This window comes from Neophocaena asiaeorientalis, unplaced genomic scaffold (genome assembly GCF_003031525.2).
Source record: "Neophocaena asiaeorientalis asiaeorientalis breed wild unplaced genomic scaffold, Neophocaena_asiaeorientalis_V1.1 scaffold593, whole genome shotgun sequence".
Lineage (NCBI taxonomy): Eukaryota > Metazoa > Chordata > Mammalia > Artiodactyla > Phocoenidae > Neophocaena > Neophocaena asiaeorientalis.
Window position 1 is genome coordinate 388,042 of NW_020174701.1, and position 12,434 is coordinate 400,475.

Below are 12,434 nucleotides of genomic sequence, written 5' to 3' on the forward strand. Positions count from 1 at the left end.
AACATACAAAACCTCAGGGAATATAACATCTCTGAGCCTATTTTGAAAAAAAAAATTAATGGTAAAGTTAAGCCATCTAAGAGAGAATTCAGAATGACTCAAGAAGCATCTTGGTGAAAGAAGTCAGAATAAAGATTAAATTCTTTAAATATGGAACGAATCCTTGACAACTATGAGAATTATAACTACAGAATAGTATTAAAATGTTATAAACTTGGGCAAAGTAAAAGTAATAATATAAGAAAGCAAGAGGGAGCAGGGACTAGTGAACTATGTGAATCCATATTAACAAAAATTAAATATTAATACACTAAGCTTTTAAGGTTTTCCCTGACCTTTTTTTTTGTGGTACGCGGGCCTCTCACTGTTGTGGCCTCTCCTTTTGCGGAGCACAGGCTCCGGATGCGCAGGCTCAGCGGCCATGGCTCACGGGCCCAGCCGCTCCGCGGCATATGTGGGATCTTCCTGGACTGGGGCACGAACCTGTGTCCCCTGCATCGGCAGGCGGACTCTCAACCACTGAGTCACCAGGGAAGCCCTTCCCTGACCTTTTTATTCTCCTCCTCCTTCTTCTTTTGTAAATGAATGGTAGCCTTTTTCTTTAATTCAAGAGAAATCCATTTAGTATTTTCATTGTGGCACATATAGCATAATCACATTGTAATAGAATTATATCCATATTTTTAGCCTTTTCTATGTATATATAGAGTTTCAGAATGATTTTTCCCTGCTCATAATGGAGATTACTTCTTAGGGGTATGGCTGTGGCTAAATCTGTTTACTTTTTTTGTCATGCTTTTCGATATTGCTTGAATTACTTACAAGAAGCCTGCATGCTTTCACCAGTTGGTATATTCTCACTGTTCTTAAGATAAGTATCTTGCTGTCAGAATTTAGTGTTCTTAGATTATGTTACAGTTTTACATTTTGTTCTAATTATACTAAACCCTGTAGAATAATATGGATAATATGACATATAAACACTTCATTTTCCCCTCATATTTGAATTTAATCTTTATATTTTTATTATGAAATTCAACTTGTTAATTCAGCCTTTTGAGTAATAATGTCCCATTTGAATCCTCTTTCCTGGAAAATTAGTCTATCAGTCCGGGAAACAGGAAGCTCTTTTGATTTTTCAAATAAAAGCAATTTAATCGAGGCAGTTGGTTTCTAACACAGGTGTTAGAAAGGCTGGGAAAACAAAAAGGAGGGGGTTTGGAGAAGCAGCAGGAAGAATGGGTAATGCCTGAGGGTCAGAAGCTTGTGTCACTCTGGGCTGGAGCCCGCAAGCTGAGACCTGCTGCCGCACTGGTGAGCTGCTGCCGTTGATTCTGGATCTCCAGGGCGGTGCTGCTTTGATCAGGGGTGGCATCATCTGCGGGTTCTGTTTCTTTCTGTGCCCTGTCCCTGCTGCTGTTACAGCGGCTGCCAGCATCTGACGGTCACCTGCTTCTGACTTGCTCCGCTTTCTGATCTCCCACCAGAAAAAAGGCAGAACTGACAGAAAGCCAGCCTGCAGGGGAGCCTCCCAGATGCGGGGCGTAGCAGACAGAGCAGGACAGGACTGAGGCCTGGGCAGCTCGGCTAACGTGAAGTTAAATTCGTGTGTATAAGCCAGCCGTAGATGTCTGTAGTTGTGAAAGCTAGGCTTTCTGTTTATAGTCCTTAAGAACTTCAAAAACGTATCCAGAATACTTTTTAATCACCAAAATGATTAATAATCTTGTGAGCGATGTAGGAATGGCAGCATGACATGTTTATCTGGATACAGTCCTATCCCTAATGGATACACATTGGATAAATGCTTTTCCCCCTCATTATCAGCAATGGTTGGGAATACTAGCACTCTTGTCATCTCTCACGAAGACTGAGAGATGGAATTTTGAATATCAGGGGATTTAATACTTCCTTTACCAGCCTCCTCACACACACACCCCCTTGTTATCTCTGTTCCAAAATGTCCAGGGGATTACAGTCCTTGTTCTAATGTGGAAGTACAAAGCAGTGGTGAACCTAAATCTGTTACCTTGTTCACAATTGCAAGTATAGCTCATCCTTCTTAGAGGGAATATATTAAGAAACATCAACTTATCTAAACTTTAAAATCGTGACAATGTTTCTGACTTTCCATTAAAACTTGAACAGATGTGCCATTCTATTCACACTTATCTATACTTGTCCATAGAAGATGATCTTAAAATTGCTTGCTTATTAGCTTTGGAAACCTATATTTGTATGCTTTTATATATATTAAATTTCCATCTATGTAAATGGTTATATTTGATATTCTAAACATTTGTGTTCATTCACTCAAATAATGTGATGTGTCGAGTAACAGATTCTCTGAGAACCAAGGTTTTATTTACAAATTTGCTCTCAACACATTGGAGTACCACAGAGGAAGCTCAGTTCCCAGGCATAAACGGTGTGCTTGGGAGACAAATCAGCTTCAAGATAACCCCCTGTAATGCCCAACTCTTAACCATATTCTGACCTTCATTCCTTCTAATACAAAAATATCTGGAGTTGCCTGTATCTGGATGTGGAGGGATTTGAGGATGTGTCTGTGATCGTTATCAGTAGGTGAGGAGGAAGAGCTTGCCCAAGGAAAGAGCAGTTCTTCGAGATCTCCCCCCATGTGTCAGGCCCTTGTTGAAGGAGTAGTAAAGACATTAGCCAAACTGCAGACGTGGCAGGAGGGCAGGGCTTAGATGAGCTGGGACAGAGCAACCTGTTTCTGAGTCTAGAGGGAGTGCCTTTCCAGGGCATAGCAGAGGAGGAATTCCTCTCAGACAGAATTACTTCTTTCATACTCACTCCCAAACAAAGGAGTATCTGAAAACAAAGTGTCTTTGGAACACATCCTTGTTCATTAATGGAAGAACTGTAATTAAGCTTCATCCATCCAGGTAGAAGTGGAATATAGTCCATTCTTTCCTTCTTACCCTCTGCTCCCTTTTCTCTGCTAGAAGTATCTTGTCTCATGTAATTGTAGTATAGTCATGCTGTGTGTTGTCATTTTATCTTGTAGTTCTCTTTAAGGTTTTCTTATTGTACATATTTATCTATTTCAGTGGCAGAACTGAAGTCCAGTCAGTTCAATATGGCAAAGAAAAGGCAAATAAAGACAGGGTGTTTGCAAGGTAAGCCACTTCTAATTCAGTGTCTGAATTTTTTTTAAAGCAAGGTTAAAATTGCTAAAAACTTTTTCCAAATACGATTACAGAATTATCACATGATTCCTTCTTTAATTAAATGATAAATTATGTTGAGCGAATAATGAAATAGTTTGTCTAGTTTACTCAATCAGGTTTTTTTTAGTGGACCGAGGATTGTAACCCTGACTAGGCAGAATCAAGTATTATATTATTAATATAACATTTTGTTGGAAGGCTTGTTTCCCTTTTGTTAACATTTTTGAGAAACATAGTGACTCATCTCATATATTATCCAGCCCATTTCTTCTTTCTTTAAATCATATTGTTAAGAAATAAGTTGCTTTTTATTTGGGTGCATTTTGTTATCTTCATTTTTTAAGATCTGTTAATAACCAGTTTGCTTTTCAACAAGTGAGATGACATGATCAGATTTATGGTTTAGAAAATAGTTTTATAAGCAAGGATAGAGAATGAATTAGAAGTAAGGCTGGGTACCCAGAGACCGGTTAGGTTATTGCAGTAATCCAAATGAAAATAACAAAGGCCTGAACTAAAACATTGACAGTTAAGTGGTTACTAGGGAACAAATTTGAGGAGCTTATTTTGCAGGTGGAACAGGCACAAGTTGTTGACCCTTTGGTGGAGGTGTGTGAGAGGCAGGAGTGTCTGGAGAGACTCGTCAGCTTGGAGTGACATAAAATGGACAGGGGCTACAGGAGAGAACAGACTCGTAATAGGAGACGTTAAATTGGCACAGGTCTAGTTTGAGATGCCCGAGCAACGATCTAACCAGATTGTCCAATAGGTGATTGAAAACTCAGCCGAGAGCTCTGAGGAGGGAGAGTGACCAGATTGGTGGCAGCTAATCTTTACTGAAGACCTACTGTGCCGAGCATTGTTTCAGGCCTTGGGAACACAGTGAAGAACAAGTAACCCCTCTTAGTCTCATGGAGGCTGCACTCTGATTGGTGGAGCAGGCGCCTCATATAGTGAGGGCTGAGGCAGGGAAGGCCCTGGGCCGGAGCCAGTAGTGGGCAGGGTGCGCATGGCAGTGGTCCAGGAGATGGCTAGACAGGCGGGCAGCGGCCGGAGTCTGTGTGGCCTTGTGCTGGGAACGGTGAGGACTTAGAATTGTAAATGGAGGCCAGGGAGACTGGGGGCATGGGAGGGATATAAACTGACTTGCATTTTAAAAATGTGGTAGAGTTCTTGTGCTTTAGAGTGATAAACTGAAGTATCTATAAGTATCGTATGGTTTCTGGGATTTGCTTCAGAATAATTGCGGGGCGAGGTGAAACAGGGTTCTCATGGTGATGCTGTTGAACCTGGGGCCTGAGTACACAGGGTTTATCAGACTCTTCTTTCTACTTCCGTTTATATTTGAAATGTTCCAAAATAAAAAGATGGGGGAGGGTGGGAGATTAGCCTGGCTGCTGGGATAGAATCACTCTGTGGGGATGTGAGTGGAAGAGGGTGACCAGTTAATCTCATAATGGCTAATGCTTATTTTGTACTTACCTGTGCCAGGTAGTTTTTGTATATTAACTGACAGCCCCCAGACTCAGTGAGGTAATAAATCCATTACAGATGAGAAAACTGAGCGAGTTTGAATAATTTACCTGAGATTGTACGGAGAGTGAGGGATGCAGCAAGATTCTAACCAGACATCCCAGGTTCTTACCCACACTTTTAACCTCTGTGCGGTAGTTTTTGCTGTTCTGCGTGAGACGCTTGACTCCTTCCCTGTCTCAGATGTGAAAGATGATCCCGTGTATTGTCTGTCTCCTTCACTAGGTAGGATGTCAGCTCTAGGAGGACGGGAGTTTGTCTGTCTTAATTCACCACAGTAGCCACAGTTCTCTAATGAGTGGGGTATGGTAGATGTTTTTTAAATGAAGCAGTGTATTTTCAGTGAAAATAGCTTAGAGAGGGTGAGTCCTTAAAGAGGTCATGAGCTTAGAGTCTGCTGCCAGTGGAGGCCTGAGAGTTTTAATAAACGAGAAGTGGAGAATTTTGCTTTTGACTTTAATTTTGCTCTTAGTCTTTGTCTGAAAGACCTCCTGCTTTGTGTTTCTAGGGTAAGAAGCTGCTGTTTTTTTCTTTCCTCCCAAAGCAGAAACTGCTTTATTGCTTTCTCTACTCCACAAGTGATGGCTCATTTTGTTTTTTAAAGCTCCAACAATGCCAAATAACATAAAGAAAAATCGTAGGGCTTCCCTGGTGGCGCAGTGGTTGAGAGTCCGCCTGCCGATGCAGGGGACACGGGTTTGAGCCCCGGTCCGGGGAGATCCCACATGCCGCGGAGCCTGTGTTCTGCAACGGGAGAGGCCACAACAGTGAGAGGCCCGTGTACCGCAAAAAAAAAAAAAAAAAAAAAAAAAAGAAAAATCGTGACCCCCAACACAATCATTTAAAATTGTTTTGTATTTACTATTCAAGATTTTGCCATGTATATACTCACAGAGATATTGATATGTATGTCTATACTTTATTTGTTTTAAAAATTGTTTCATACTTTTTCTTGCTTGTTTTTATCACTTAGCATATCATAGGAATTTTCTTCAATGTTGAAAAAATCTGCAGTCGTTCATGTCAGTAAATCTTAAACACTTAAGTCCTTTTATCCTGAGCTGTAGATTTAATTGCAAGATCCTTCCCTTCGTCCTGCCACCGGTCCGCGTGCACAGTCAGAGTCATTTCTGAGGCTGAGGCTGTGCCAGCAATGTGCCTGGAATGCTTGTAAAAATAAAAAACAAATAATATTACAAGTTCCTTGGAGTAAAGACATTTGAAACAAAAAAATCATTAGAACATGATTTTTTATGTGTTTGAATAATAAAATTTACGTGGGTTTTTTTTTTTTCCCCCCTTCATTCCTGGCTTATCCTCATCCTGATTTGTCTATGAATGATCTCTCCAATCAGAAAATTGTCAACGAAAAATGCCTTGATGTAGGAAAGATTTCACTGGTCAGGGCATATAGCATTTTGCTGTGATAAGTTTAACTTGAATTTGAATGATGTAATTCATTTCAGCATTTGTTCAAAAAAGTTTTGAAATTGATTTATTTTGGCTTTATTTTTAGATTTATTGAGGGAAATATTGTCAGTTTCTCTATTAAATATAAATCTTGGTGTCATATTAGTGGCTTCGTTATTTCGGAAGGGAGGAAGAAAGAAAGTAAAAACACAGAGATGTCTGCCCCAATAGATACAGCTACTGAAATTACTCAAATTCCTCCTTTCCACAGTCATAGATACTTTTTTTTTTTTTGCGGTACGCGGCGCTCTCACTGTTGTGGCCTCTCCCGTTGCGGAGCGCAGGCTCAGCGGCCATGGCTTACGGGCCCAGCCGCTCCGCGGCATGTGGGATCTTCCCGGACGGGGGCACGAACCCGTGTCCCCTGCGTCGGCAGGCGGACTCCCAACCACTGCGCCACCAGGGAAGCCCTCATAGATACTCTTGTTTCCAGTTAGAAAGTATTAAGGACCTGTAGAAAGGTAAAATGTACAGTAAACTGTTAATTTGAAACCATTTTCCTTGAAATTGCTCTTGAGAAAGGAATAGTTTACTTCCTATCAACTTTGTTTTAACTTAAAATGTACATATTTATTCTAGTTCTTAGTACTATAACTTTTTTGCAACACTCCTTTCAGACTTGTTAAAATCAAAGTAAATATTTTTCTGATTCTTCTGTTAAAACAGCACCATAACAAAATACTTGCACTTTTTTATTCTTTTCCTAACAAGAAGCTTAACTTTTTGTCTTGCTTGATATTTGTAAAAATACTGAACATGATTTCATAACTAGTTCTACTGTAATATGATATCCTAATATGAATACCAAATCATAGGTGTGTTTATATATTAATGTTAATATCACATGCAAATGACTTCCTTTATATGTGTACATGCTTTAATATTTTGAGCATATCAGATTTTGAAAGATATACAGATAGTTACACCTGCATCTTACTAGTTCATTTTTTTTTCCAGAGCAGTGCCCAATGCATTTTATTTTATTATTTATTTATGTTTTAAATTTAATATTTAAAAAGAATTTTTAAAAATTTTATTTTATATTGGAGTATAGTTGATTAACAGTGTTGCGTTAGTTTCAGGTGTACAGCAAAGTGATTCAGTTACACATATACAAGTATCTTCATTTTCAAATTCTTTTTCCATTTCTGTTATTACAGAATATTGAACAGAACTCCCTGTGCTATGCAGTAGGCCCTTGTTGGTTACCTAGCTATCTATCTATTTATTTACTTGGCTGCACCGGGTCTTAGTTGTGGCATGTGACCTCTTAGTTGCGGTATATGGGAGCTAGTTCCCTGACCAGGGATCGATCGAACCCATGCCCCCTGCATTGGGAGCGTGGAGTCTTAGCCACCGGACCACCAGGGAAGTCCCTGGTTATCTATTTAAAATATAGCAGTGTGTACATGGGAATCCCAAGCCCCAGTCTATCTCTCGTCCCCCACTTTTCTCTGCCTGGTAACCATAAGCTCGTTTTCTAAGTCTGTGAGTTTGTTTCTGTTTTGTAAATAAGTTTATTTATATCACTTTTTTAAAGATTCCACATATAAGTGGTATCATATGATATTTGTCTTTCTCTGTCTGACTTACTTCACTTAGTATGATAGTCACCAGTCAGATAGTTCTTCATTTTATATATGCATTATTAAAATGTGAAATTGTTTAACAGGTTATCTCATAAAACAAATATGCATTATTCAGTGAGTAGTAGAGATAAAATTCCAATATGATGGGCCCCAAATAACTTCCTGTTTCTTTTGTTGTGCTGGAATTGTATGACTCTACTTTGAAATAATAAGTCATCATCTAGGACAAGGTCTGAATAGTACTGTTTTAATGATCCTGCTAGCTCTGAAAGGCTAAGCTTTTCTGGGATTGTGATGATCTGATGCATATCTATCAAAATACCCTAATGGTTTTAGCAATTATTAAATTATTCTGTTAGAGTATTAGAGAATTCTAGAATTCTTGTCCACTCCTTGGAATTTTAGTTGGCAGTGTAAATAGTTAGAAAAGATTTCTCCTTAAACTTTTTATGTAAGGTTGTTTTTTTCAGCAATAATGAATGTTAACTTATTTTTCTGATACATCAACTCTTTGAATTGCTTTCAGACTTTTTCAGTTATCATATAATATCTAAGAAAAAAGCAGAAGAATGTTCCCATGCAACAGAAAAATAAGGTGCCATGGTCAGAAAATAAATTTACCACATTGCAAACACTGATGAAGTGTGGTATTTTTTTCTCTGAAGTTTCCACACTCAACAGGAAACATAGACAGCAAGCTTGAGTGGGTGGATCTCTGAGGTTAAAACTGTTAATAAAATACCTTGAAATTTAGTTTTAAATGCAAAGCATTTCCAACCATGTTTAGTTTATTAACAACAGTAAAGTGTTCTGATGCTTTGTATTAGGTGAGTACAACTGGATTTTTTTCCTCCTTCAAATGACTCTTTCCCTCTTTTAGAAAATGAAAATAGTTGATCTCCTGACTGTGGCTAGTGAACTCACTTAAACAGTTTACATTTAATAATCCAATATGTGAGTAATCTGTTGACTAACATTAATAGAAGAGCCATAAATGCTGTTTCTTTTAATAATCTTTACTTCATTTAAAAAATCTAATGCATGAGATAATATACTTTATTTTTATTTTATTGTGACTGATGAGGTGGTTAGACTAAATGGTATCCTGACTTGTCTTCAAATCAGAAAATCCTGTAATTTAAACTCATGGTAATGGGAAATGTTTATGTTTTAATGACTTCAGATTCACTTACGAAAAATGAAATCTGACTCAATGACTTTTTTAAAAAATTGATAACGTTACATCTCTTTTAGAAAATGTTCAGTGTTCTTAAATTAAGGAGATGTCAGTCAACTATATTTCAATTTAAAAATAAAGAAAAGAAAAGAAAGCAACATCATTAGGCCAAACTAAAAAGATTTTAGCTATGAATACATGAAATGATAGGGCATTTGTGTGCTTTAGATTCAGAAGTAATTTAAGTTACTTGTGGTTTAGTAAAATTAATAAACTAAAACATTCCACTGAAAATGTAGATACTCATAGATCATTTCAGAAGGTAGGGAAGGACCGTAGGAGCATACATTTTACTAGTAAATTTTAATAGTTAGATGTAGAAACTTAAGTGGTTTGTCTGTGGGAAGGTCAAAGCTAGGATTGATGGTCCCCACTCATTGTTTGTTTGTTTCTTTTAAATAAGTTTATTTATTTTTGGCTGCGTTGGGTCTCTGTTGCTGCGCACAGGCTCTCTCTAGTTGCGGTGTGCGGGCTTCTCATTGCAGTGGCTTCTCTTGTTGCGGAGCACAGGCTCTAGGCGCACAGGCTTCAGTAGTTGTGGCACACAGGCTTAGTAGTTGTGGCTCGTGGACTCTAGAGCGCAGGCTCAGTACTTGTGGTGCACGAGCTTAGTTGCTCCGTGGCATGTGGGATCTTCCCTGACCAGGGCTCAAACCCGTGTCCCCTGCATTGGCAGGTGGATTCTTAACCACTGCACCACCAGGGAAGCCCCCCACTCATTGTTTTAATGCTTCCTACTATGTATGTAAATTTTCTTGAGTACTCGTGGTCATTGTTACCATGCTTTGTAGTCTAGTCTATTTGTATGTGCTTCAGTGAGTTATTACTGAAATATAAAACTGTCTAAGTTTAGAAGCTGATATATTATGTGTTTTTATGTAATTTGCTTAATTCATTATATTAACCTTCATATGAACCCTGCATGTCAAAAAGCTAGGCATTTAAATAGATATCATGTATTTTCCATGAACTTTGGCCACTTTTTGAATTTGCATAAAAAACGACTTCAGTTGCTAATTTATCTAAAATTCTAAGGGTTTTTGACCTCAGTAAGGATCAATATCTTTTCTGAAAGGATCATTTACTCTCTTTATCACTATAATACCTGACAATATACAGGTTAGAAAACATATGCTACTCCCCACCGTGAGACAAAATTATTAACCTTCCAAATGTTTCCTAAAGAAGAAAAGAAAAGAAAAAGACCCACTGGCCTACTGTATATAAAAGGGGAAAATTTATAAATAAAGTATACACAATTATCATTTTTACCTTGTCCTCATTGAGGCAGAGGGCCAGGGTTTAGGTTTAAGGACACTCAGGAGATGATGTGTTAGGAATTGTTTAAAGCACCACAAGATAAGCTCAAGTCCCAGAGACGCTGGGACAGAGACAGACTATGTCTAAAATGTAATGGTGGTAGTATCTGGGAAAACTTGATAGCCAACGATTCCATTGTTTTTTTTCTTTCATCTTTGTTTCTTTGTTTCTTTCGTTTTTCTCCTCTTCCCTATTCTCTTTCCTACTTTTTCTTGCCTTCTTTCTTCATATAAAGCAGATTTCCTTTCTTAGGAAATTGTTTGGTAAGTAGCCTCCAAATGCATTAATTTCTTGTAAATGAACGTGTTGTATTTACTCATCTAGAATATGATGTATTAAGACAAATTGTAAGGTTTGGTACATAGTTTGGGGTAAAAAATAAAATTTTTTGCATATTATTTAAATTATTACTCCAGATCCCCAAGTAAGCCCTTGGCACGGAAATTAATGGATTGGGAAGTAGTAAGCAGAAATTCACTATCTGATGACAGGTTGGAAACACAAAGCCTTCCATCGCGATCCCCACCTGGCACTCCGAATCAGTAAGTACATCAGGTGTACGTTTTGCTAACTTCTAAATGTTTGGCTGTATGTTTCCATTGCCTGAAGATTATAATATGTAAATTAAAAATTTTTCGGTTAGACATGATTTTCGTTGCTCCAAGGCATTATTTCCTCTCAGCCTGGAGCTCAGTGTGTAAGCAGAGCATGACATAAAGATGCTCACTTAACTACAAAGCTGACTTCCACAGTCAGGGTCACTAGCCAATATATCAAGGCCTATCAGTAGACTTAAAATCTGGGAATATGGTTGTAGCTGACATAACTCTTTTCCATGTGTATCTCCAGCATAATTTCGAGGAGAGTGCATATTATTTGAACATGCTAAGTGTTGTGATTCTCTTGCTGAAGCTCCTACCCTGCTTCTGCTGTGCCAGTGTGTGTGGTCTAGGAAAAGGGATTTCCAGCCTCAGTTCCCACCAGCTCAGCCGTAGCTCAGCTGAGAAGCACATGTTACTCAGCACTTACTGTGTATGCACTTCATCCTAGCATTTCTCACAAAAGCTGGATGCTTGGGTATAGGGAGTAATAATAAGATAATAAACGTGTACTGGCCAAAGATGTTATCTTAATTTCATAATGTTAACAAGTGTGCTGTATGTATTATATGTATGTGATTAAGATAATGATAACAAAATGAATGTCACCATACTGACCACCCTTGTTAACCCAAAAGGTTGATAGAAGAAATATTTGAATTTTGGCATGGAATATAATATTTAAAGAAGTCTTCCTCTGGACATATTTCATACACATTCATGTTCAACAAATGTGCACTAGATTCTAAAAGTTGTTTCACTGATGGGTGTGTGTCAGCCTAAGAGTAAATTCCTACCATATTGGAAGTCAAGTGTGTGCCCAAACAGCTTGGTTCACAGCAGGTCACCTACTAGCTAGGTGTCTTCCTCACTACTAGAAACAAAATAGACTCAAAAGTTTGTGCAGTCTCTTGCTAACTGCAGAGTGCTAAGTCATCTTTTGTAATAGACTGCATATAAACTCAAAGGCTAATCAGCTTGTTGGAGAAGATCCAGAACCTTCTTTCTCTGGTCCCTTTTCCAGCCAGCCGTTCCTTATTTGTTACCAGTACCCCACTAAACAATTACAGCAAATTATGGAAGACACATGAAATTTAAACCCGATGGTTGAATTAATTAATTGTCACTAACTCTGATCAGACTTTCTGTTAATGAAACAATTTTATGTATGATATGAAGAAAATTGTTCTTTCCCTAAATCCTAAAGTGACCGTGTCACTTATGAAGATGGAAATATGGTATTCAGTATCTCTAGTCTTAGAAATTATAGAAAATCCCATAAATAAAAGTTTTTATTGAAGGATTAAAGAAGAATTCAGACCAGAGGATATTTCTGAATCATTGGGTTCTCTCCTTTTATTTTGTAAATGCTGACTAAGATGCACATTTGTAGTGACTGAAACCTAGAAACATTAAGGTTGGTGGGGATAATAGATGATTGAAATAGATAAAATCCCCGTGGCAGATTGCTAACTCTAGCTCAGATCTT

The 12,434-nt window shown here is 38.1% G+C and overlaps 1 protein-coding gene across 2 annotated transcripts in view; it reads left to right on the forward strand.

The window, feature by feature from the left end:
* The window catches only part of PTPN4 (protein tyrosine phosphatase non-receptor type 4), a 176,639-nt gene that overhangs the window by 121,180 nt on the left and 43,025 nt on the right, over window positions 1–12,434 (forward strand). For both annotated transcript variants that reach the window (XM_024759163.1, XM_024759164.1), the window contains exons 13-14: window positions 3,078–3,146; window positions 10,763–10,888. In XM_024759163.1, the coding sequence (XP_024614931.1) occupies window positions 3,078–3,146; window positions 10,763–10,888 (195 nt within the window). The remainder of the gene's footprint in view (window positions 1–3,077; window positions 3,147–10,762; window positions 10,889–12,434) is intronic.